General features: G+C 46.6%; 1 protein-coding gene across 1 annotated transcript in view; it reads right to left on the reverse strand.

Moving 5' to 3' along the window:
- EFNB2 (ephrin B2) overlaps window positions 1–23,956 on the reverse strand; it is a 44,235-nt gene extending 20,279 nt beyond the window's left edge. The window contains exons 1-2 of the mRNA XM_082700995.1: window positions 23,170–23,956; window positions 947–1,230 (exon numbers count right to left, since the gene is read on the reverse strand). Coding sequence (XP_082557121.1) covers window positions 947–1,230; window positions 23,170–23,291 — 406 coding nt within the window. The 5' untranslated portion in view covers window positions 23,292–23,956. The remainder of the gene's footprint in view (window positions 1–946; window positions 1,231–23,169) is intronic.
- Window positions 23,957–27,093: the final 3,137 nt, after the last annotated feature.

Consider the following 27,093-nt stretch of genomic DNA (forward strand, 5'->3'; position numbering starts at 1 on the left):
ACCAAGAGATGGTTTGGGATCCCAGGACAGAGCTCTGCACCCCCGAAGAACCGATGCCGGGGTTCATCACGTGCGCACTCCTGCCCGGTTATGGACATAGTTTTACACCAAAGAAAAAGAAAACCTATTTCATGGCTTGAGTGAGAATAATCACGCAGACTGCGCTCGGACAAAACCCTGGGCCTGGAACAACCCTCTCTTTGTGCCCACACATCGCGGGCTCCTAGCAGGCATGTGCTTGGATGCCTGAACCCTCTGCCCTCCGTATCATGAAGGGAGGAGCAACAGCTCAGATATGACCCGAAGGGTATCTAGTACCTGTTTCCTGCAACAATGTGTCATATTATTGCGCAGATGGAAGGAGAAGGTAATTCACTGAACAAACCCAGGTCTTATACTTCTAAATCTGGTTTTAACACATCAGTGTGTAACTCTGTTTTGCCTCTAACCCCCTATCCTTTGACTCTATGGGCTCCACATGGAAAGGGCACCACTACACCACCTTGTTCACCGTTCAATCCCTAGCACTTACACACAGCTTCTGTCATAGAGTAAATGCTAAATTACTAAATGCGTGAGTGAACAGATGGACGGATGGACAGACGGATGGGTGAAGAGAAAAGTCATCGCATAAGATTTACCTATGAGATCTCACCAGTGGTCCTTAAAAATGTTTTGTCAGTAGAGATGCTGAGTATATTCATAAATATCCATTTATTTCAATACTATAAAAACTCTAGGAGGTTTTCTCCTCTTTGGGTATTTATATTATCGAATAATATTGGTACAGGGTCCTCATTCAATTAAGGTTTCTTAAAAAAAAATGGACAATTTTCAGCAAAGATTCTCACCAAATTATTTGCCACAGAAATAATTTAAAAAATTGATACAGACTTATTTAGCTTATTTTAATTTCTATAAGATAAATGAATAAAATTATACTTACATATAATGTAATAATCTCTGTTCTTCTGAAATTCTAGACCCCAGAGGTTAGGGCTGAACTCTTGAAACTTGATAGTGAATTTTACATCTTGGTCTGGTCTGGCACAGTTGAGAAGAGGGGTATTTTCCTTCTTAATAGTGCATCGGTCTGCCTGGTCTTTATCAACCATATAAACTTTATAATATTCATACTGGCCAACAGTTTTAGAGTCCACTTTGGGGCAAATAATATCCAATTTGTCTCCTATCTGTGGATATAGTACCAGTCCTTGTCCAGGTAGAAATCTAAAAAAGCATAAAAAAGAAAAGCCATTGAGTTGATAAAATTAACAATTTTTAATGATAAGTACAATTTAGCCAATGTCAATAATTTCAAAGTACAATTTTATAAATCCATATTTGTATTTGCCAAAAGTATCTTAGTTCAGATCAGCAGGGGATGAATGTATTTAGGAATTAGCCTCTGAAAAAGAAAGAAAAGAAAGAAAGAAGGAAAGAAAAAAAAAGAAAAAAAAAGGAAAGAAAAGAAAGGGAAGAGAAGGGAAAGGAAGGGAAGAGAAGAGATAAAAGAAAAGAAAGGAAAAGAAAAGAAGAGAAGAGAAAAGAAAAAAAAAAACCCACTCTCTCCTTACTCTATGCAACAGGATCAGTCAACCTCCTGACACTCCTTTCTACCACCCCCTCGCTTGTAATATTTCAGTGCTCTTTTGTATAACTTCACAATAACTTTTCCTAGGTGGTGAGTCACACCTTCACACCTGTTTGTTATTTTTCTAGCCCTCGGCAGCTTTGGTTTATTGGACGCGCCATAGAAAGATGGCGTCAATTCCGAAGAAGAGTGGGTGCGCTAACACTTTGTTGTCCTGTTAGTTTCCATTTGCTGTTGATGTTAATTAACAGACAAGTTTCATCAAGAATGTTTCAAATTACTTATCGTAATTAGTCAGTCACTGATCAGACAATGGGTTTTTTATTACACCGAACAAAAGAAATGTCTTACAAACCCATAAAAGATAACCAGAAATAACTCCCTGTCCTATTGATTCAGCTGCAAGATGAGAAGTCCTCCCAGGGTGAGGACAGCATCCACTGTTCCTGCTCCACAAACCTTTTTTTTCCTGCCTTGAGATGTATTTGCTCCAATTAATTCTTAGAAACAAATCTTTAGAACTAAGATGACGGATACAATATCCCCTTAATGCTTACAGCTAAAAGCTTCCCTCCTCTCCTTTCGCCTAGTTGCTTGCCATGCTGCTGAAAGATCTTTCCTAATGGGGAGTTTCTCTGAGTAACTGGAACAAGAGCTTTCTAATGAACATCCATCCACAAGTGCGAACACCAACAACACACTCAGAAACCCCATCTAGTCCCTCCCTCGGTCAGCAGCCAAGCCTGCAGGCTCATTAAAATATTAAAGCCCAAGAACAAAGCATCACATCTGAATCCTTCCAATCCAGTCCCTTATTTCATCAGGGAAGCCCACCAGCCATGACAATTAACGGGTCATCATTCACGAAGAGAGAGAGCAAGGGAGCTCCTGGAGGACAGGGCACCTCCAATTTCAAGCCCAGACTGAGGAAATGGGTTATGATTTATGCTAATGAATGGTATTAATTTTCTGAAAAGTGCAGGAGGTTGTTATGAACCATCACAGAACATAACAAATTATAGTATAGATTTATATTAAAAACCAATACTCTTTAGGGCAGGAAAAATTCATGCCGCATGGTGGTTTGTCACCTTCTTTGGGAATGTGTCATTTATAATCCCAAAGAAAGTGTGGTTCCCCCCCCCCCTTTTTCCCCCAAGCTCCTTTAGCAAGGGCATAAGACATTTCATTGACAGACAGAAAGAAGGGAAGGAAAGAAAAGTGAACAAGACACATTTAACAAAGTCTTTCTCAAAATGAACATTTTTTAAATAAGAATGACACATTCCAAACAACCAAGTGTGCACCCTTGAAGGCTATTTCTAAAACTTTTGACAAATGAGGACCACCACTCATGAGAGCCTCTCGGTGACTGTCTTGGCCATTCATACAGTTTTCTGGGGAGATGCTTTGAAAAGTCAACTCCCAGCCCCCACCTCCTGACTGCCCATGTCATCTCCGTAGGCCATTCTGTCTTTCTTGCAGGTAAAACACAACTCTGGGTTCTAGGAGAGAATCTGAAGGGCTGAACCTGAATGTTCATGGATGAATTTCTGTTGTCTTTACTTCTGCCCCTCACAGTGATTCTACGTGTCCTTTGGGTTAGGAAGTGGGGGCAGGTTGTCCGGAGGAGGGTATGAAGGAAGCACGGTGACCATTACGCAGCTCACCTTCCGAACACAATGTTTTCCTCGTGTCTTATTCCTTGACATTATCAGGAAATCTTCATTGCATCCAAGAACCAGAGGCCGATCCCCGCCAGGGGCCCTCCCCACACCGCACATTTTTGATTCTCAGTCTGCTCCTGTGGGAGCCGGCACAGAGTGAGCAGCGTGCAGTAGACTGTGTCAGAAGTGTCCCCAAGCCCCAGCCGAGGTCTGTGGGCCTGTGTCTGCCTCCTCTCAAAGCTCTGGCCTTCACACCCATCCACTTTTACCCCCGGGCCACTTCTCCAGGGGCTTGCCCAGGCTTTAGAGATCAGGATCCTTGGCAGCCAGAAGGACCCATTTTCTTGTGCATCCAGTCAGTTTCCTTAAGGAAATGCATCAAATGTATCAGACCGGCCAGCCGCATGCGATGGCTGCGCATCTCAGAATCTCCCACATCACACCCCGTGCGTCTGACGTCTGGCTCACCCAGCTCTTCCTTCATTCAGAATGCTCGCTCGAACCTGTTCCCTTCATGAGAGGGTTGGTTCTTTTTTTTGTTTGTTTTTTTCCTTCATGCTTAACCAAAGGATCATGGGAATTTCCAGCCAGCCATGTAAGTTACTGCTTATGGCTGTCTCTTCACTCACCAAATCTGACTTACGGCTTCTGCTGATGGGGCTGAGGTCAAGAACCTCCGACCCCTGGGCCAGTCTGGCTAGGAGGACCACCATGTTTTAGACTGTATTTTCAGAAGGCACAAATCATGTAAAGAGTGGCAGCTGTCAGTGATGGGGAAGTGACGGATGTGGAGGGTAAGTCCTCCGATGGCTTGGCAAAATGAAAGGGGAGAGGAGAAATCTCGAATTTCAATAAGCATATTTGATATGCTCATAAGAAGTAAATCTTGATGAAACCCACTACTCCAAATGCTCCATAAAGTGTCTGTTTACTTTTCAGAATACATTTTGGCAAAGAGCATGGCAAGGGTTTGATCCTTTTCCCTGAAAAAATAATTGTTTCAAGAATTCCTTAAAAAAAGACCCAGCACTTGAGTGCTTTAAAGGTTTACTTAAGCATATGTATACACAGATACACAAGATACATATATAGAAATGTAGATATGCATATCTACATATAACCTGGTTTACATACGATTTACACAGAACATACTGTATATAAAAATATGCAAACACATATTTAAACTGGTTAGCGCACCAGTCGTTCAATTGATGAAATTACAGTTTTCAGCACAGAGTGTAGCTGAGTTGAGAGTCTGAATCAAGAATTTCTTGCCTACATTACTACTGCACACAGTCAAGCCCCCCAAAACCCCTTTGCTCCTCAAGAACCCTGTTTCTAAGGCAACATGAGAGCAAAAAGAGAGTCAAGCAAGCGTAATGATGAAAGCATCTGTTTTGTGCTCGATGCCCCGAGTGACAGAGGCGTAAGGTGCTCGTGGTCAGGAGCGTGTAGCCCAGCTCCCTGAGGGCAGGCAGAGCCCATGTGTCTGGTTCAATGTTGAATGTCTAAGGGCTGACAGATAGTAAATGCTCATAAATAATGCATTCATTGAAAAAATATGAAAGAACAAATGGAAGGGAAGATATACACAAATTTAAGTCAAATTATGCGCCATAGATTTTGCAGATTTAGGCAAGGAAGAATTCTGCAGACGGGCCCAGCTAATGTTGGGAGGACAGGGGTGCGCTGAGGGCAGAGACGGAATTTCTAGGACGTCATTCCAGGCACGATGGGTATTTCTGAAGAGCAAGGAGCAGAGCAGACAGAGCCTCCGACCCGTTCTCTCTGGAAGGATGTGGGAGTGTGGCAGTCTTCTACGGTGCCTTCCCATTCAAAATGCAGTGCAGTCAGCCCCTCCAGAACCACTAATAACGGACACACAGCTGCTTTTGAGAACTTATTCTCCGCGAAGCACCGACAGAGGCCCCTTCCACCACATTATCTTGATTTAATCACTGCACACGTACGTAACATGCAAAACAGATGAAGCCCTGCTGTGCCAAACAGGAGACACGACAGGAAAAGCCCCCTTCCTTTGCACACTTTTCAGTTCTCACTGCATCACATTAGAGCATAAATCTGGTCTTGTGAAATGCAATTTTTTTTCTAAATTGAGCTTTGCATAGATAAGCCACGAAGTTAAGGAAAACGAAGAGAAAGTGAATGGCCATGCAGGCTTGCAGTCATCCCATGGAGTCTAACTCCATGCCAAGCAGGTGCCTGCTGTGGAGGCTGCTCCAGAAGTAGTCCCTTGAGACCACGGCTCACAAAGGCAGCCATCTGGTAACCCAACCTTGCCCCAGGAGGCTGAGAACCCATAGGTGGGGAAGAAACCAGCCAACCATGGAAGATCTGTGTTTTAAGTATAGTGCTACGGATGGTCTTCTGACAACATTTTGGAATGTAAGTGACAATGAAACGGGGTGAATTTCTTAATAACACCACTTTCGAGTGGAAAACGATTGTGTCCCATATGTTAAAAGCAAGTCAGTAACCATAGGCTTAAAACATAGACAAAACCCTGTTTTTGAAACTGGGTCCTTTCTATTGGGATTTTATTACCTCAAGATTGCCGAGAGATCTTAGTAAGTCAGACTACACAGTGTAACTATGCCCTGAATATTTTGTAATTGTTAGTAATTCACTTAATCCTGTTCGACCTAGGAAGTATTCAAAACAAGATGACACAAAACAACACCGGGGGAGAATTACGGTGGTGACCACTGGCTAATTTCAGGTTTCTAACCCGGCTCTCCACGGTGGAGGTCAAATACAGATTTCTTTCTATGTGATGAAATAACATTGGTCTTCTAACCAAAAGGAGCATAGAATTACATTACATGCCACACAGGTGAGGTTGCTTTTGTGAAACTCTACCCAAACAAAGAGTAGTGATGGGCATCATTTCATAAAGTCTGCTGGTGTGGAATCCCAAACAAAGCCCAAAGAAGGCCTGCAGTGCTTCATGTCCTATAGCGGACAGAAAACAGAGCCAGGCCACTTTCCTTTCTGAGCCGGACTACCAAGGGGCAGAGCAGTCACCCTGTGGCCGTCCTGGGAGAGAAGCCATACCCTCCTCTCCATCAGGAGACCTTGGCAGAGGGCTGCTTCCTGGAAGCCGGTGCTGGGTCCGTGCCGCTCACTGCAGGTCCCCCCAGAATGGTAGTAGAGGGGGCCTGCTGAATACAAACAGGCAACTCCTCTGTTTTCCCCAATGAGTCACTTTCAAGCAGGACAATGGGTGTGAGTGCTCTGGATCAAATACAGAAAGAATCTGGAATAAAACAGTTAACCCGCCTGAAATGAAATGATGTGATACCAGAATGTTTTTATCTTCTGATTACCTATCAAATGTAATCCAAGTTTTTTTTTGTTTTTTTAAAGTTATTCACCACACCAGACTCTAACCCTTCCCACAGGGAATGCTCTGAATCAATCTAATAACCTAAATTAGACATTAATATTTAGTAATCTAAATTAGATCTCTAAGAATCTAAATTAGACATTCCAACTTCATATTCATTATTGTAGAAACTATTTATAATACAGTCCTTATGCGACATGATACTCTGTAATGTTTTAATCCACACTAGGAATCCATGCTTTAAAAAACAAAAATAAATAAAAATAAAAACCCCTGCATGATGCATTTAAAGTACAAACCAGCTACTTGGGAGCTCAGGTCACAGCACGCAATTTTCTACAGCAGACCAGAATGTCACGCATGCGACCGGAGGTCTGGGTTCCTTTGTTGACCAGCACCGTGTTACCAGGTCTGGCGGGGGCTTGTGAAATCAGATGGGGGCAGCGGGTGTCCCGTCCCCTTCTCACCTGGGCCAGGTGGAGGACGAGGGTCCACGGGAAGCCGGTGGCTGAGATCAGCCTAGGGATCCCTGTGCAGGCGGAACTCACAGCTGCACTCCCGACCCCGCCACAAATGGCCCATCTTCTCCCCTACCGGCTCTTGCCTTTGTCCCTGATTGGGACACCTACCCCTCAGGACAAACATTCAATGACTTCTTATGCTTTTCTTCAAAGTTGTCCAAAATGAATCTAGAAGAAAGGGCAACTCGCTGAGGGGCTCCCTTGATGCTGACAGAGTCTGTGAAAATACATACGAAAAACAGGCGGCCTGGTTCCCCTGAGGGAAGGACCATACGGGGGTAAATGCCGGAAAGACATGCCAGACCACCGGCTACACCACAGCAACTCGGTAAGCGGCACCGAGACCACCGGCTACACCACAGCAACTCGGTAAGCGGCACCGAGACCACCGGCTACACCACAGCAACTCGGTAAGCGGCACCGAGCGCGAAGTACCACGCGCACAGAGAATAAAAGAGATGAGAAGAAGACACAGACAGGAATGGCCCATGTCTTTGTCTAAACAAACAACCGGGGCAGGTAAACCCCCTCTAACCAGACGCCATGGCAGTGCTCCCACGTTAAAAAGTGTCAGTTGAGGTCCCGAGCCATTCCCATTTACTAGTTCCGTAAACCCTCTTTCAGTGTCTGGTATTTCCACCTGAGAACAGGCCCCGGGGCTCTGTAACAGGACCAGGACCACCGCAAACCCAGCCGCTATGTAACCTTGGGGGACCGGGGACCCCCACGGGATATTGCACTTCTGGAGAACCCTGCTGAGCAAAATAAGATTTGTAAACAACACAGATGCTACTTTTTTCATGGGGATTTTAATCTTTCCGTTCTTCTCAAAGTTCCATTGGAGTAAATGATTATTGCAAGTACGTGGCTAATTTCAACTGAAAACAAGCACAGAGACACAATGTGTGGTAGGATTCTACTGGTTTGGCTGATGACACAGAAAACATACACAGATGATCAAACGTGGAGCCGTTACCTGCGACTGCGTTCAGATACTGGATGGTGACGGACCCAGGGCGATTTCTAGCTTTCTGTGTTTTTCAGAATTTTGTACCATAAACATTAAATGCTTTTGTGATCACACGGAACATTCTTTTCAGTATACGGCTTCAAACAACAACCATTATCATGTTCTTGAGCCATCTTTCCTAATTCTGATTTTAAAATCAGCATTTAAAACTTGTAGACATTTAAACTCTTTTTATGTATTTCCTTAGAAAGTAACTAAATACAGTTATTGTGGTTGGAACTGTAGCCTATGTAACAAATCAGCAGTCGAGTCCACCAAACCCTAGTAATTAACGTACGACCAGTGGATCCAAATAAATGAAAACTACGAGATGGATACAGTTTAGGCTTAATCACTGCACTGGAAAATTCTGGAAGTTGGCTAACGTTTTAGGGGATCTGAATGCCAACCCTAGCAGTTGGCACCAAAAATCATTGTCCTTTCACAGGATAGGTTTCTTTGCAAGCCAGAGCTCTATACTAAGTACACTTGGAGTTTACTATATTTTGGAAAACATGTACTCTTCCCACAAAATGCTTCTATTACATTTTAATTAAATCTCAAGGGCTGCAGAGAAAAGGAGCAGTCCGTTTGTAAATTAGTCCAAAATTCTGAAGGAGGAGCACGTGGCAGCTAATTGGGCTTTCTGGTCACCTCCTGACAAAAGATACAGGTTGCTCTGGGTAAGCCCAGACCCGTGACCCAGAACCACACCGTGCACTGGGGGCCTTCCACGTCTCTACGGGGCAAGAAGAGCATTAACACAGAAGCCCCAAGATTCCTTTCAGAAACACCCTGTGCCCCAAGGAATAGAAATAAGTCCAGAAGCTGGACTTCAGCAGGACTTATGTGAATTTCATAACTAAGCAGGAATCTCCGCTTGTATCACTTCCGTGGAATGCTACGTTGCTGCCACAGCTTAATAAGATCGTCCGTCTCTCAGCAGCCCAAACAGAAGAGTTTGTTCCAAAGGGAATAAATAATAAGCAGGGCCCACAATAGACATAGGCAATATCAACCCTGAGCAATATTTGGAGAAAGTTTCCTTCTTGTGGATAGCACTTTACTGCCCTCTTTTGCACTTCCCCATCAGAACAAGATTCTGCACAAACCTTCTCTGAAACCAGAGAGAGAATGGGGCAAAGCTACAGGGTGTCAGCTTCATACAGAATTAGGTCACCAGATACCACTGCTTGGAGTAGCAAGTAATTACCTTAGAACTTGAAGCCAGTGTACCACTACCTTCTCAGTGGCTTTAAACCTCCAAGAAATAAGGTAGTAATTGGAGGCTTTAATTGACATTTTCTGCTTTAATTTGGAGGTGTATGGGTGCTGGAACAATCGCTGATTTTCACAGGTGCCCCTTTTTTCCACACTTTCCTCAAACAAATAACATCAGCAACATGAACCTGATTTATTCAAGGAAAAGAAAAGGGGCATAAAAGCAGGCTATACAATCCGGGACCATTAAAGTGTTATAAATCTGAGAGCTAGGGGGTGGGCGGGGGCGGTATGTTTCAAGCTTCACGCCAATGACAAGCAAAATCTTTTCCAGAAAGATGAGAAGCACAGAAACACAAAATGCACTGTAAGCCGATGGGTGCGCAAACCAGTTCAGCAACTTTTCAAGGTGAGGTGCGACCATGTTTGTGACTCTTCGTCTGTGCACACACTTGGAAAACGTTGTAAACTTCAGTCTAGAGGATAGTTTTATTAGTAGAATTCTAATCTGCAGAGCCAGAAGCCGCACTCTGGCCGATGACCTCGACTTGCATCTGACAGTCTGTGTGTAGCTGGGGAGCACATTCGTATTTAAACTTAATCCATTTCCGTGTTATTCTGCAATTACTGTATGAGTCAAAATAATATTAAGTTTCACAGCCTGTGATGCTGCACAATTGAATGAAAACGGACTCCTTTTGATGTTAATCTTGTGTTTTATTTGTGACATAATCCTCAAACAGTGGTGGCTGAAGAAAGTTTTATTTTAAAACACTCAAAGGTACCATCCTGTAGTTTAAATTTTCATTGAGGAAAATAACACAAGTTATTTAAGTTTTATCTGTTCCACTGAAATACAAACTTCCAGTTCACAGGAGAGCCTAGAGCCAAGCTGAGGTTGCAACAAGTGTGTCCATACCCGGGTCACGATGAGCACCGAGCCTGGTACAGAACCGCTGAGTCGCTATGTCGTACACCCGAAACCAATGACGACACTAAGTTAACTACACTAGAATTAAAATAAAAAACTTAATTAAAAAAGAGAAGCGATCTGCACATTCACAAGTCAGAGACTTATGGTGTGTGACACAGAGACAGCACCATTTTCTTTGCGTGGATTCCAAGAATCTAAGTCCATCTCGGCTGTGGAATTAAAAACGAAAAGCAGCCACCCACCTCAAAACAAAGCACAGAGGTTTTTATTTATGAAACTGATCTAAACATCCCCTTTCCCCCTCAAAACTTTCCCAAAAAGTGAAGTTTGTAGCCAGATAAGGCCGAACTGGGGAGCTGAAAGCGTAAGGCAGGGGCACTGGGAGGCCCAGTGGGAAACAAGAGGGAAGTGAGTCACTCCGGCCAGCTCCGTCTGTCCTGCCGCTCATCCACACCAGCCCCATTATCGAAACAGGGATTTCATAACCTGCAGAGGCAAGAGACGCTGCAAGCTTCTTTCCCAACTGTGATTTGTTTGCACCTGTACGGTCTTGTCCAAACCGTGCTTTTAGCAAGAGTCTGTAAAGGAAGGTGGAACTCTTGTTATTTACAGGTGAGGCACGGAGAGAAAAGTGGCTTTCATATAGGAAGAAACTGAAGGGGCACTTCCAGCGGGCTGTCCCCTCGCCGTCCCAGGTAGACGCCTGCAGATCCATTTGCTCACGTGCCTGAGTGGGACGTCACAGAGCTGAAAGGTGCATGTAACTCACCAAGGGAGGGGGCTGGCTGCAAAGCAATGGAGCGGAGCTCTCCATGCACAGCCATGTCACAATCTAGTTTGGGCGTCTCTTCTTCTACTGAGCCTTCCCATTCCTTTCGTTCCTATCATCACCCCTTTTTTTAATGCCAAAGAATCTCGCCCATTTAGAAAAACAATCCACCCCTGTTTTATGGGTGAACAAAACCTCTCCCCTTTGGTGAGGAAAGCAACACCAAGAGAAAGAGGCACACTAAAGGGGTCCAGTTCCTGCTCCTCAAGTGGGACTGGGACCCTGGGACAGAGCCTGCTGTGTTCCCTGCTGGACTCCAAGCCCTCCATCCCCTGCCTTGTACAGAACCGGTGCTCCCTGGGTGTCGGTGTCATTACAGAATGAACACTTTGATAAGGACAGTTGAAGAAGAGACAGAACTTTTAGTTCTCCTCTTGATGTAAGAACAGACTCTCCCTGCCAACGGAGCACAAGTCTGCCAACCTAAGTTACAAGGCTGTGCAATCATTTTACAACCACCACCTAAATGCCTGCCTCCTGCACACTTCCTTCTTCCCAGGCTTGGGAGCAGGGTCAGGGACAAGTCTGCTCTGGGCCTGTAACAAGAAACATTTTCCTGCACCTCTTGAGGCTTTGGGACAGCCCAGGGAGTAGGAGAGAGGAGAGGGAAAGAAATCAGGTCTGCCCTGCTGACATCAGAAAGACTCAAGCCTGACTTGCTGGAGACTTCCACACAGATCCCCCAAAGTGTCTAAGAAAAGTGCGTGGGGTGCCCTGTACCTGAGAACAGTTACATATAGTTCCCGCTCGGTCACCACAAGCAGTCTGGATAGAGCCTCACCAGGACACAAACATGTGCAGAAATGAAATACTCCTTAGTTATTCAAACAGGCAGCTACTAAATTAAATGGAAGGAAGACCTGGCTGAGACCTCCAGCTCGCTGCTTGGTCAATAGGGAAGCGGACACTCAGTCCCAGGAAGAGGCAAGCGGAGAGGCGCATTCTGGAGGCCAGAGGACCTCAGGCTGCCCGGCTTCCTCAAACAAACTGCTCCAAACTTGCAGAACATCAAAAGCCAGATGGGATATACTGAATGAATCCACAGGCAAGAAGCCAGAAGCCCAGTTTGCTGTAGAAATAGGCCTGGACTTGATTTGAGTCTTCTCAGCTCTGACAAGCTGGAAGCTGGCACGGATCCCAAAATCCAAAATAAAATGGCATTTAATTGTGACTAGACTCTAAAAAAGATGTCATACTATCTCCTTAGCTTGACATACGCTCAGCACCTAACCAAATGCAACTCTCTTCTAAAATCTGACCTCTTTCTCTCCCAGAGAAACCATCAAATATTTAAACACTTAAAAGGAAAATGTGAATGGTCAAAGGAATAATACTCACTAAATGCATGAATATTATATACTTTTATAACTATCTAGTTCCCGTTGGGTAGAACCTTGTTATCAAAGATTCAACAAACCCATCGAGAATAGCATATCCATCATTAGAAAGGTTATAAATAATGACTGACAAGGAACAAATTACACCTCAAACTTTTTTCTTTTTAACCCACCTTGTATGCATGGTTTTCCGTGAATGTATGTATGCTTAATTTAGTTATTTGATTTCCAGTTACTCCATGCCATAGCATAAGAGAGAGAGGCAGAGCATTAAGAGGACGGGTTCCAGAACCAGAGTAATCAGGTTCAAATGCGGACCGTACCACTTATTCACTATAGGACTTCGGGCAAGTTAATTAATGTGCGCTCGTTTCCCCACTGATATTACAGGAATCATAAAAGTACCCCTCTCAGATGGTTACTATGAAGACTGAATGAGTCAGTATTTCTTGAACTGTTAGAGTAGCATCTGGCATTCAGTAAATGCTCCCTAAGTGTTGTTAAATAAACTGTGTCCAGCAGGTGAGTTAGTTTCTAAATAAGAAATAACATGTAACATTAACACAAGTGATGCTACTCTGCCCATCCCCCGCACACTGCGGTCATGTTTCTGTTCAATAACACGGTCTCCTCCTGTACCCAGTACTAGGTCACACAAAGTGGACTCAGCCCAGGCTCTCCTCAGTCCATGGGGGATAAGCTGTTTTCTCTGATGTTATAAATGTGACATCACGGGTAGCATCAAGGGTAGGGAGCAGAGGAGAGAGCATGGAATTTGCAGTAGAGTGGAAAATAAAAGCAGAGGAGCCTTGAAGAGGAGTAGAAGTGTGGCAGGTGGACAAAGTACAATGCGACAAACTCTAGAAGGTGAATCTGCTACGTTGTAATCTTCATTAACGTGTCATTTTTATTTATTCTGCCTTTGTACATGGTAGGCAAAATGAACCATAGCGAGGCACACAAATATTCAATTAATTTTATTAACAATAGGTGACATTTATTGCTTCATTGTGTCAAGCACAGAGCCAAGCTCTTTTAGTCCTGACCACAATTTTATTACTCTTTTATTCAGCGCTGTTAGACTACTGCCTCCATTTTAGAGATGGGACAGCTGAGAAAGAGAGGGTACTCCCCCTGGTTACACAGTGGGGAAAAAACTAGCTACACTGGGATCAGGCTCAAACAGCCAGATTCCAAAGCAGGTACTCTTTGCTAAACTTGGTTGTCTTTGCTAAACCGAATTATCTGACCTTTCCATGATCATCGTGTGCATCTTAAAAACCCCTTGGTACTGCTAATTCTCATAATCAGAAAAGTGGCTGAGATCACTGGGTTAGCTATCCCACAGGGTCTATCCGCCTCATTTGCGGGGTCTGCGCTATGCTCAGATGCATGAAATAATGCAGATGCCTACAGACGCACACTCCGTACACACATGCTCTTAGCTGAAATGTTACTACTGGCTTATTTACTGTGTTTTTCAGGTGACCACACTTCCACCAGGCCTGGGCCTTCCCTGTCCCCACCCTAGGACTTAAGTCACTTGAGGGTGGAGGCTCGTCTTTCTATTATCTGAGCCTAGTAGTGGGCCTCACAGTTAACAGTTAACAAATGCTGGATGAACAAATCAATGCTTTATCAGCTCTCAGTGACCTAGACGATCTCCTGTGGCCTCCAACAGGGCAAGAATGGGGCAGAACGCAGCAAGGCAAGGACCACAGATTCCTTCAGAGATTCCAAAACAGCCTCAGTGGGTGATGAGCTAATGTTGAGCGGTTTCCAAGGCGGTGGGGGGGAGGTTAATTTAGAGCAATGGTTCTCCAGGTGTGTCTCTGTGTGGCAGAGCATCAGCTGAGAGCTCCTCAGCAATGTCAATTTCAAGTCCCACCCAGACCTCAGGAATCTGGAACTCGGGGGTGGGGCCCTGCAAAACCCTGTTTTAACAAGCCCTCCAGGTGATTCTGGGCCCTCAAATTCTAGAGCCACTGCTCTGGCAAGGGGTGGGGGATCTCTAGTAAGAGCTGACATGTTAATACACCAGAGGCAGCCATAATCCACATCTAGACTATGTTCACTGCCCTGATTCTTACTGTAGGCCATCACTAGCTAGTAGGCAGAGGTTGCCAAAATGCAACAGCTCTTATCTCTGCCTCTTAGGGACAGGGAGGGCAATGATGCGGATTAAGGCTTGCATATGAACCACGATGGTGCAGCGTATAATGTTCTTTCTACACCCTAGGTATTTAACTAAAGTGCTGTGGGATTACAGAGAAAAGATTTAAAGAAATTATGTTGGATCTATGTCATCAAGAAGGCACTCATCTAAGGTAATTTGTAAACTTTATTAGACAGTCCATTATAATGAAGATCCATTTTCCCATAGACAATGGGGGACTCAGGGCTTCCAGGAGCTTATTTGCATCTAAAATGTACCCCGAATTGAGTTCCAGTAGTTACGTGAAAATTGGTCTTTTCTAACTTCTTTGGCAGGCCCATTCTGAGCCCGGCCCTGAACATGACTGGCCTGGCCCCGCTCGCATGGCAGTTCTGGTGCAGGACAAATGTTTTCAGGCCACAGTGAGCCAGGAAGAGCAAGGAACAAGACTAGGGAACAAGACTAGGCCCATGCTGGGCCTCCGGTCCTCGGCGGGAACCTGGGAGGCCGAAAAGATGCTGCAAAGGGAAGGTGCATTTGAGACCCTCTGATAGGGCAGAGGTTAGGGATCTTTAGAGCCAAAAGTAGGTGTTGGACTTCACACACACACACACACACACACACCCTTCACCTGCTCCAAACTAACCAAAGCCTTAGGAACAACCACAGTCCCGTTCCTCCAATGCAAACACATTGACTCTATTGGTTCCAAAGCCGAGAGCAGCACTCGTCATTACCCTGGTGTGACCTGGACGGAATCAGTACATGAAAAGTGCACGGAATGCCTTGGAGGCCAGAGGGACTTGCCCAGCAAGTACTGGGAGACCCACATACAAGGTCTGTAATTAAAGGAGACAGCTGAACTTACACTGAGAAAACACACTGGATCATGTAATTGTGTTATACAAGAAACATGAAGAATCTATGAGACTGAGGGAAAAAAAAGTTTTCAAAGCAAAGTTGATCACCAGTTCTTCCTTCTGAGCTTCACGCATGTCAGCCCGCCACGGCGTGGTTAGAACCCTCACCTACCCATGCGTTTAGAGGAACAAAACAGCAGACTATAAATACTTCACTACAGCCCTTTTTTTCTTCCTCATATTCTGCGTAGGGAATTACTAAAGGCAGAAACAGCTTGTTTTTCTTTAATGGAGCGTTCTCCTACTATGTTTTGTTTTCAGGTTTTTTGTTTGTTTGTTTTGTTTTGTTTTGTTTTAGCAAGTATGCTCTCACCAGTCCCACTCCCAAAGTGCTTTCAACTAGAATTACACGTTTGAGTTTATACAGGAAAAAGGACATTAAGAGCCACTGCTGATTCTCTGCGGGAGCACGAGAAACAGGCTCACCTGGCATCCAGGGTGCATGGAAAACACTTCATCTCCGATCCCCAGGTTTCCCCAGGTGCACCCGATCCAACCATCGATCCAACCATCCTTATCTCCCGTACCTCCGCACTCTTTCTCTGCCGGTAGACAGGGAAGCTGAAGGCTGCCGGATGGTCAGCAAACTGGAGGCTGGGCTCCCCTGCGTCTCTCTCTAATCACTTTAACCCTGTTCCTAGGAGAAAGCTGGAGGCCAGGGCAATTCAGCTTCTTCTTTTGTCATTTGCCTGCCATAAATATGCACCAGTCTGCATTTCAAAAGCTGAAGGAGGCAGCAAGCTTGCTGGACATTTATCATGCTCTGTTCCCTGTTAACAAGCAAATACTTTAGCTGAATGGGCCATTAGCAATCATTGTCAAATGTAGAATGCAAGGTGCTTGGATGTGACCAGCTTGTCAATTAGGGGGTGTCCCTTCTCCTTGGTGGATCTAGACAAGTGCAACGGGTCTTTCCATAGAGATCACTGAATTAGGGGTACAGTCGCAGGCACGGGGTATGGCAATCGTTTTTAAATGTTTTGGATCTATGAAAGCTACATAGTAAAGACCAGAAAAGTAGGCGACGAAGGTGATAAAGGCCCACCCCAAACAGAGGGTCAAATGAGCTGCGAATGAGGAACCAAAGCAAAGCAAGGGTCTGACAGCGAATACAGGGGATTCGATGAAGATCTCAGACACAGAACGAGTCAGTCAAGAGAGGCCCCATGTTGCTGTTCAGAGAGCAGCCTGGGGAGCTCCCCGATCCACTCCATCAAGAAAGACACTGGGGGTGTTTGTGGCTTTCAGTATTGTCTGCGTCTTAAGAGTTTTCAGACTTTCCCAAAGAAATGCTGAGACTTTTCTAAAACGCCAAATAGGAGGCAGGAAAGCAAATATTTCCTTTCTGGCTTGACCCAGTTGCGGATGTCACTCTGCATGGAACCCAATCATGGTTTCAATGGCTCGTTTTGTGTCATGACTAAAAGGGAGAGTGCGGAAGGCAAAGACAAAAGTCCGGTTGATTCACAAGCTTGTTCAAGACAGAAAGCAGTAAGATTCCAAGGCATGGCAATGCTTTTTTTTTGTTTGTTTTTTACTTGGAAGCGAGCAGTGCTAACATTTTCTAATCCTGACTTTACATGAAGGGCGCCCATCCCACTCAACTCCAAGGTTAAGACTCACGTTAACGAGGAAAATATCTTCTCGATAGAGCCCACTGGTTTGGTCATATTGGATTACTGTTGATCGGAATGAAAACAAAATACTCCTCCCTTTTATTTATTTTATTATATATTCTTTTCCAGGGCAGGAAGGGCAAAACTCCGAGAAAGGCTCTCTTGGCAGAGGGGGGCGGACAATGGGTAGGGTACTGTTACCTTTGCTTCTCTCCCACACGTTGTGAGAGGCGCTGGGTCTGAAACAGGGCTGAAGTCCAAAGGTCTCTCTTTCTTTGCAGGGACCTGCAGCCCTACCTTCCCCTCTGGTCTCTGTTCCTGCTCAGCATGGCCCTGCCTGAAGCCCAAACAGATTAAGGCCAGGACAGCCAAGTGCAGCTAATCCTACAGAATGGTTACCCCTGTCAGGCCAGGAGTTAAAAAGGAAAATCTTGCAGGCCTTAACAACTGCAGTGATCTAAAGTTTTAATCAGCCCCATATCTCAACCTCTAAAAAAGGCAGCCAATGAAATCTACCTTCACCATATTATCCGCCACCAATGAGCAAGAACTGAGCAGCTTTTCTTTCCTGCTTTCACCATCCCGGGCCACAAGTAGGGCTTTCATACTTTCTAATCCGAGTTTCCAAGTCTGTGTGGTTCTCACATAATAGCCAACAGCCTAGAGCAAGGGCCTCGCTTCTACACCCTTTTCAGAGACGTGTCATTTCCAACATCAAGCTAATCTATATGTTGCCATGGCTTCCCCCTTTATCTGCCTTTCCATCTTATGAACTGCATGGATTTACCACATTATTTTTATCTGAAAGACAGAAAATGGTGGTTTTATTGCCATACAATCAGATTACTGCTGCTAGTTTCTCTATGCCTTTTTACCGTACTTCAATCAAAAGGGATCAGTTTCTTTATACTCTGCCCTTGATTTACATTACATCTGTAAAGACCTAGTCTGGGTTGTAATCCCCTTATTAACTATGACCAGGGTTGATTTGCCTAAAAATAAAAGCAAATTGTGTCAGACCCTTTCACTTTGTTTTTGATTCGGAACTACAAAATGGATTACTAAAGAAATCTTCAGAGTTCACACGGCTAGCGTAGCACTGAATTTAAAACAAGAATTAAACAAGTTAAACAGGGGGCCATGTCAACGGTTTACATTTTCCATCATGGGAGAAGGGCTGAGTTGCTTATGTCTTTGTATTCTTTGGCTTTACAGAGACAATGAAGCCACAGGAGTTTTTCCAAGCTGTTCGAACACTGTCCTATTCGCCATCCTTCCTTCTTTGCTTCTCTTACACCCTTCTCCCAGACCCACTCTAATCCCACCCCTTAAAAAAAAAAAAAAAGTGGTGGTGGGGGGGAGAGCTCTTCCCTGAAAGAGCTAATTCCTGACGAGAAGCTTATACTTCTATGGGTTCTGCATATTTTAATCAAAATATTTTAAACAGTTGAACACTCCTATTTAAAGCTCTACTCCGCTACACAAAGGCTGAGCTCATAAGCAAATCTATGTAGATGAATGATAAGTGACCTGAAAAACAGGCTCTTTATGTCAGCAGCTAAGGAAAGCAGAGGCTAGGCAGACTGGAGTACCATTTTCATCATTATTTTCCGTACAAGAGTGCTGCTTTTTGTCTACTTTGGGATGGAACAGTTTAAGAATAAAGTTTTCGTAAAATCACCTTTCTAAAAAAAAAAGAAAGAAAGAAAGAAAGAAAAAAAATGTCCTTTTTGCTGAGGGTCTAGTCCGTATTTCCTTTCCCTGCCACTCCCATTCCTCTGACGCATCACTGCAGTCATGCTGGGCTCTCAGACCGTCTCCCATTAGGCAAGCGCTCTGGGAAACATCACACTAAGGTAGATGTCACACTCAACCTCTTGGGAGTCCAGAGCACTTCAGAGGAAGGCAAGGTACCACGGGTTTAGTTGCTCCAACTGCAAAGTCCCTCCGAGGATAATTATCGCACTGATCCACCAACCAAAGGATTTCCCTCAGTAAATTTACAGACAAGAGGTTTTACAATAAGTAACCCAAATATACTGACTGTGCCGCGGCTCACTCCATCTGGAGAGGCCATTCCAGTCTGCAGTTTTTAGCTGGTCCGGGGATGATGGTTAATTCACCTGTCCTTCTACTTTGGCCTGGGAGAGTCAGAAACGTTCAGGAAATTTGCAGTCATTTGCATTTCTTTACATCCATAGGACAAGTGTCAACAGCTACGCTTTGTGAAAGATTTAGAACCAAGTGCTTAACAAATCATCTTAACCTCCAGCTCCCGCTTCTGAGGCTTGAAGCTATAATTGCCGAGGTTAAAAAGTGCAGTCCCTAGACACACGATTCCCAAATAAATTCTCTTCTCGCCTGAAAAGAAGGCGACCAAGCATGTTGTGAGCTATCACTTCGGCTCCGTCTTTGTGTTCTCCCTGGCTGGGTTGTCCTGTGGAACGACAGTCCATTACCTCTAGTTTATCATCCTGACAAAATGTGAGGAATGTGGTTGGGAACCGACGAACAATCCCACCCCTGGTGCTTTGTGCTTTTTTCTCTCTATATTAAAACCGACAAGATTAACCCAAATGCAAACTGTGGAGCATAGTTCAAGGGGCTATTCAATCAGTGTTGAATGTGCATTTGTTTACCTACAAAAATAAGAATTTCAGACACAATGGAAGGCAGGCTGGCTTATATATGGTATTGAATGGACTGTTCAAACAGCACTATCCATTGTAGTTTATTTTATCAATCTCTGACAGGTCCGTATTTATTCAGAGCCTGACTGTGGTGGGGCCCACGTATTATAGGTTATCTGGATTTTATCCAGCCATTCTTTTGTATCAAGTCAATCAATATCAGGAATTCAGTATTAGGCAGGGGAAAAAATGACCTGGGAAAAGCAAAATGCTTTGTTAACTAACTAGTATATGGTGCAAAGGGAACAGTACCCCTAGACAGAAGGAATTACTGCTCGGCTGAAATTTCCGACAAAGTCCGTGTAATTCATTACAGAGCACCATATACCAACACAGCCTTGTTCACTCGAAAGTGGGTATTTTTTTTTTAGAAGAGGCAACTATTCATTGTGCCTGGAAAAATCATTCTACATCAGTTAATTGGAAATGAAAGCCAGGCTTTGCTATTCTCTGCCGAGTTGAAAGGGGAGAGGGAAAAAAGGGAGGGGCTCAACAACCTAAGGGACCACAACTGAGGTCACACTGCCGGAGCCCGTGGCTGCAGTGGGAGTAATCCACCTGGCAGGGTAGTTGCTAACGTTTCAGACCCAGAACTTCTTCGGATGGCTGCATAGAGTCTCAGGGATGGGGGCATCAGACAGTGTGATTAAAGGAGTTATGGAGACAGAGAATTTACAAAGGATTTTCTGGACCCTGCGTCCAAACAGCTGCTCCTGCTCCCTACGTCGACCACCTGCTAAAAAAGCTGACCTCCGAATGAAACAAATCTAATTACTGATGGCGGCTTCATTACAGATGAATTGTTCCACAGTTCGGATGAACTGGTGTGAAACCTCAGTTGCTCTGATCACCTTCCTGCCACATCATATTCGTGGACTGAAACTTTTCACTGGAAATAAATATGCAACTTCCCCCAAGAAAACAAGCCCTTGGCACTAGGGGTTTTTATTCATTCTCCAAGTTAGAAAAGGCTCTTTCATATCACTCCTCCAGGAAGAAATCTTTCTGATGTCTCAAGCTAGCGTTCAGCTGCATACTTTTTTAAGTAGACCTTTTCCAGGGGCAAATTATCCAGTCCTCCAGGCACGCCATTATCATGAGAATTTTAAAAGAAATTCTACTCTTGAGGACGGGCGCAATCATGGCCACAGAAACCTCATCTGTGCAGGCAGGCTTCTCCAAAACGCAGGCCTCCAGCAGGTCTCCAAGTCTGCGGCGGCAGCAGAGAAAAACCGAGGAACCCTCCTCATCAGGACGGTGAGTAAAACAGCAGTCACCTCCCCCCACCGCAAATACATCAGGAAAAGAGGATATACTGACGTCTGTGGCGGGAACAGATACCGCTGTACCTTTTCTTGCGAGTAGGTGTTTCTAACCTTCCTCCTGATCACACACCAAGTCATAAGCGGTTAACACGGAGTTGCACATGCTGAGTTGGCCAATGGATGGATTAATGGGAATGTCTTCAAACAAAATTCAAACGTAAATATTAAACCGGGGCCGGGGGCGGGGGGGTTGGCGAGGGGGCGGCGGGAATCAGCCTCCCCAAACAATCCGTCGGCGAAAGTGTGAAGTGGAGAGGAGCCGACAGCCCCGGGGGGGAGAGGTGAGGGCTGGCGCCGCGAGCATTGCGCGTGGAAGAGTGACCTCTGTAGGCGCAAAGCGAGCACTGGCTGGCCTTCTCCCGGCCCGCCCAGCCGGGGCTCCCGGCCCGCCCAGCCCATCCCGCCGCGGCCGCACGCAGGTCCAAGCCCGGCGCTTTCCCACACCGTCTGGTGCCCCACCATTCCCGACCCACCGTGTAAGGCTGTCACTGCAACTGCTGTCTCGGCAAACACAAATCTAACATCGAGGAAAGAGTGGCCCATACAAGACCGGGCTGCACGGAAGAAGGCTGCATGAAGCAACTTTTAAATGCGAGCCGTGTTGGAATGTGTTTAATACGATTTACGGCTGTGACGTTTCTCGCCCTTATCCTGAGAAATTCTTAGTAAAACATGTTGGTGAATTTGAGATTTGCCACTTTTAAAGGAATGGATATAATTCTTTAATTGAAATGTGATCGGTAAATCAGTTCCCCATCTCTGTACTCCTAAATCCAGGGCCAACTTGCTTGCCTTCAGTTAGGCCACTGGTTTTCCTTCTCATCTCAAACGCTTACTCCAGGAGCCAGCCAAGGTCTCCACACTTTTTCCAAGTTTCCCAAGGCAAAAATTCCATGATTCTGTAAAATATTTTTGGATCGGACTAGAAATGTGTTCCAAGAAGGAGCTAAGATGCAAAACTGAATGCATAGGTAAGCAATGAGGCGTCATGGCCATACGTGCTTAGGGATGAGTCGCCTTTTCTAAATTCTCAGTGCATTCTATTTTGGTAGCTCACGCTGAAAGTTAATCTCCACAAGGCCTGGCTTTCTCCTGGCTACACTGTTTGGTAAAAACAATTCAGATTCAAGGATCCCATTCTCGCCCAGGCTCCAGGAGCTGTACTGACTGGGCAGGGACTTAAGCTTTTGAAGAAAGCGTCCTCAAAATCAAGTCAGCTATCAGGACCACAGAGTTCGGGGCCACAGGTTTAGAAACAAAAGGGGGAGACGACGTGCAAAGGTCTCTCCGGGAGGGACCTAGGGCCGATCAGTCACCCCGGCTGGGAGGAGAGGGCTCGCCGCCCGAGTTCTCTGGCGAAGCTGGCGAGCTCCCCGCGCACACTCGGGAAGGCGGTGCGGAGGCGCGCGGGCTCCGGGGCGCTGCGGGCGGCCGGGGACCGCAGGCTCCCTTCCCCGGGGTGCGCTCCTCTGTCCCGGGCTCACAGCCCCGGCCGGCCGGCAGGGATCCGACCGCGCTCCGGCGCTCCGCGAGAGCGCAGCATCCCTGCCTCCCTCCGCGGCCCGCCAGCGCCTGCGCGCCGGCCAGCCCTGTTTGTGGCCATGTTCTCCGTCCTCGAGAAGAAGTAGGGGTCAGGTATCGCCATCGGACACTTTCCCGAACGTGACACCCGAGCCGTCAGGGTTTTTTTCTTTCTTTTCTTTTCTTTTCTTTCTTTTTTTTTTTTTTTAGCGCCCGGGAGCTCGTGGGGGAAGGAAAGCGGGGGAGAGCGCCCCTTAGAACCGGCGCTCCGGCTGGAAAGCCGAGGGAAGAGTTCCATCAAGTAAAATGTGGCGAGGGTTGGGGACAGGGAACTTGGGGTGGGGGGAACCGGGGTTCCAGAAACAGCATCCGAGGCGCCGCGGCCCAGCCCTTCCTCCCGCCCGGACGGCGCGACGCGGCGGACCCCAGGCGGGGACCGAGAGGGATCGCGGACGCCACTTACTTGGAGTTCGAGGAATTCCAATAGATGGGCTCTAAAACTATCGACCTGGAAATCGCAGTTCTGCATAAAACCATCAAAAGTCCCCAGCAGTACTTCCACACGGAGTCCCTCCTGGCGGCCATGGCCAAGCCGCTCCCAGCTCCGCACACTCCGGACGACGGAGGCACTGGGCGCGGGCCGGAGCCCCAATCCTCCGGGCAGACAAGGGGGAGACCGCAGGCAGCTCCGGGGCGCGCCGAGCGGCTCCAGCCGTCGCCGAAGTCGGGGGCGCTCCACTCGGAGCCCTCAGGGCGCGGGGCGGGAGCGCACGCGCAGGGCGCGGCGGCGCGGCGGGCTCGGGGCTCCGGGGCGCCGCGCCGGACGCAGCTCTGACGGCAGGCTCCCGTGCGGCTCCAGGGTGCCGGGCGCGGGCTGCGGGGAGGGCGCGCGGCCGGGACACAAAGGCAGAAAGACGACCCGCGCGGGCGGCGGACGCTGCGCTCCGAGCGGACCGCCTCGCACTATAGATCCAGGGGGGCGGGCAGCGGCCCGAGCGCGCGGGCGCCGCGTCGGCGCGGTTCCATGTCCCGGGGCTCGGGGCGCGGAGCGGCGAGGGGCGCCTCCAGGCGCGCGGGACCCTCCTCTATCTTCGCAGCTCCCGGCCCGCGGAGCAGGCAGGAGGGGCTCGGTCCCCGCCACGGGCGCCGGACGCGCACGGGCCTTTGTGTGCGGGGAGGGCGCCGGGACCCTCTCTGCGCGCAGCTCCGAGCTCCGGCCGGCGTCGCCGTCCCCGCCGAGGAGAGTCAGCGCGACCGGCCCGCTGTCAGAGCACTATAAACGCGGGGCCCCGCCCCGCACCGCGCAGCCTATTGGCCCGCCGCCCAGCAGCCGCGCTCCGATTGGGCGGCCGGCCCGTCCGTCATCCGCCCCCGCCCGGCATTGGGCGCCGCGAGGCGGGGCGCCGGCTGACAGGTGAGCCCCGCCCCCGGCCCCGGGCGGTGGCGCAAAGGGAGCGCAGCCTGGACAGCCAAAGAGGGGAGGGGGCGGCCAGCGCGTGCACCGCGCCCCTCCAGCGGCGGGGCGGGGACAAAGTTAGGGACGTCCGGGAGGGGAGCGGGAGCAGCCGGGGGCCACCTGTCCCCGCGCCCAGCACGCGCCGGCATGGCCCGGCAAGTGTGCTAACTTCGGCAGAGGGACGTCGAGGGCGAAACTTTCCCTGCGGAGCGGAAGGCCGTGGGTTTCCCGCGGGTCCTTCTCCGCTCGGCCGAGCGTCTCCGTCGCAAGCCGGGCTCACAGCCCCGCACGCGCATGCCTTCGCTGCCCCTCGTAGGCCTCGGGGCGAGGAGTTCCACACCTGATTTCGGTTCCTAACCTCAGCTGGGGCCTGACCAAAAAGTCAACGGGGCCGAAAGATGCGAGACGACTCCCGGCGACGTGGCCGCCGACACCGGGGCGCAGCCGTCCCGGCCCCGCACCCTCCGCTCCCCGCTGCCCGGGAAGGCGGCGCCTCCAGGCGCTCCCCGCGAGTGTCGCCGGCACACCCGGGCCCGCCGCGGCCCTTCTCCTTAACTGGTCTCTGGGGCACACTCACGCCATCCCAAGGTGACCGGGAGTTTAGGGGTGACGGTGACAAATAGCGCCCAAGTGGAGAGGTGGCAGGAATTCCTCACTCTGGTTCTCGGCAAGTGCTTGCCCCAAAGAACGCCTTGGACGCGCGCCACCGCTTCGACGGCTTCCACGGACCCACAGCGCCCACTAGCGGCCGGCTCGACCCCGCTGCGCGAGCGCGCCAAGGCCCGCCCACCCGCAACCAGAACCCCAGGAACACAACCGCACAGAACGTCCGTAGCAGAAGCTCCCAAACTCACCAGCAGCACGGAGAATTCGGCGGCAGTAAGGCAGAGTAGTCATGCACAATTCACGGTTTTGCGGGGAAGAAAAAAAAAAAATACCGTATACCCACAACATGCTTAAAAAAGTCCTGTCTACTGCAGGATTTAATGTTTCCAACCCAACGAAGCAGACGGTATTCCTACAAATTGTATTTCTTTAGCTATATTATCTAAGCTAAATTAAAGAATATACATTGTAAAACATCTCATTTAGATACCAGTGTTTCTCTCACTCTTCTTTATAACGTTTCCAGATTTTTACAACTTATTACGTATTCCTTTTTGGAAATATTAAACATAAGCTAATGTACATTTCAACTGGAGTGTTGACATTTTGTTAGGACTAGTTTGCTAGCACGCTGGAAAATACTAAGGCATGGGAGTACTGAATACATTATTCGTATTATTCCAGGTAAATCTTTGAGAAGAAAACAACTTAATTTTCCCGAATAGCTATTTTAAAAAGCCTCCAACTTGAGAAAATTTTTAAGAAAGGCTCAAAGATTGAAAACCGATTTGAAGTCATGGCCAGATTCTCATGAGGACTAAAACACCAGGAAGGGGCAGGTAGTAGTATTTATAACTTTCTCACAAGGGTAAAAAGGAGTGGGTTTTAGTAAGCCTAAACATTTAAGGAATTCATTTGAAATGTAAAGGTAGCTTAATAATGTCCTACAAGAACTAAAACGGAGTATCTCAGTACTACATTTCATAGTTGGTAAACTTATTTTGTGAAGTTTAAGTTGTGACCTCTTAGCTCCTACATCCTCTCTCCAAGTAAACTAGAGGAAATAAAGGAAATTTGCATTGTCTGAAAATAACCCTGGCTTCCATTTTTAGTAAATCAGATATTCACACACCCAAAAAGCATTTTGCCTTGTGGAAAATGTAAATGTACATGTAAAAACGGCCTTTTAAGCAAACTGTGTACCTGACCAAAAAATAAAATCCCACACCAAGATTCCTCCTGTATAACTTGAGTGTGAATATTCATGAATTTACTTTCAGCAAATAAGGATTCATTTCTCTGTAAAGACCAGGTAAAAAATCAACAGTAACAACTTCAAGATGATAAATGTCCCATTACTGTTGAGATGGTCAAGTTCAGTTCTGTCAACCCATTAATGAGCTAAGGAAAGAGTAAGAACTGCCACCACCCCAGTCAAAAATGCCCGTTTAACTTTGGACTCCCCCAAAACTTAACTAGCCTGTTACAGAACTCTGTCCAATAACACAAAATCAATCAACACATATTCTATTGTTATATGTATATTCTGTATTCTTAAAGCTCAAGAAAATGTTAAGAAAATCTAAAGCAATACACTTGCAGTACTGTGTTATATTTATTGAAAAAATAATCTGTGTGTAAATGGAACCACAGTTCAAACCCAGGTTGTTCAAGGAGCAACTGTAATTAAAAGCATCTCTTCAAGCCATTCTACTACTGTACACAGGCCAGGCAAAAACTGTTACATCAGCATGTACAAAACAAAATTGAAATTTTAATGCATGCCAAATCAGAAAGAACCTATTACATTGGTTTAATACATATTTGTATTTGGACTTCATTTTATGACTGAATAGTCAGGAGAAACGTGCTAATTTCTGAAAATCTGTAATTTTACCAGCACAGCTTTACGCACACATTAAGAAAAAAAAAATGAAGTTTTATCTCAGCTAATTACTTCAACTGTTTCTCAAGTTAAGGAAATTTCTGAAAGTAAAAATTGGGGGAATTCCATATAGTCAATAAAAGTTGATTAAAATGTTTGAATATATAGTGAAGTAGCAAATGTAAAGCTAGGTAATTTCAGTTGAAAAAATTAAGATGGCAACCAATTCTGCTCTAAGTGCACCTTACTAAAGTCATTCCTGTCACCCTTTGAATTCCTATGCATGCTTTGGTCTTTATGGTTGTTTCTTGTACAGTAATCCATTAATTCTTAGATGTACTTCAAAAGACATCTTTAACATAACTTCTGTAAAAACAAAGAACAGAAGCCTTATCTAAATGTAGCATTACAGAAAAATTACTGGAATTTGGTTTCATGTT

This window comes from Mustela nivalis (genome assembly GCF_964662115.1).
Source record: "Mustela nivalis genome assembly, chromosome: 15".
NCBI lineage: Eukaryota > Metazoa > Chordata > Mammalia > Carnivora > Mustelidae > Mustela > Mustela nivalis.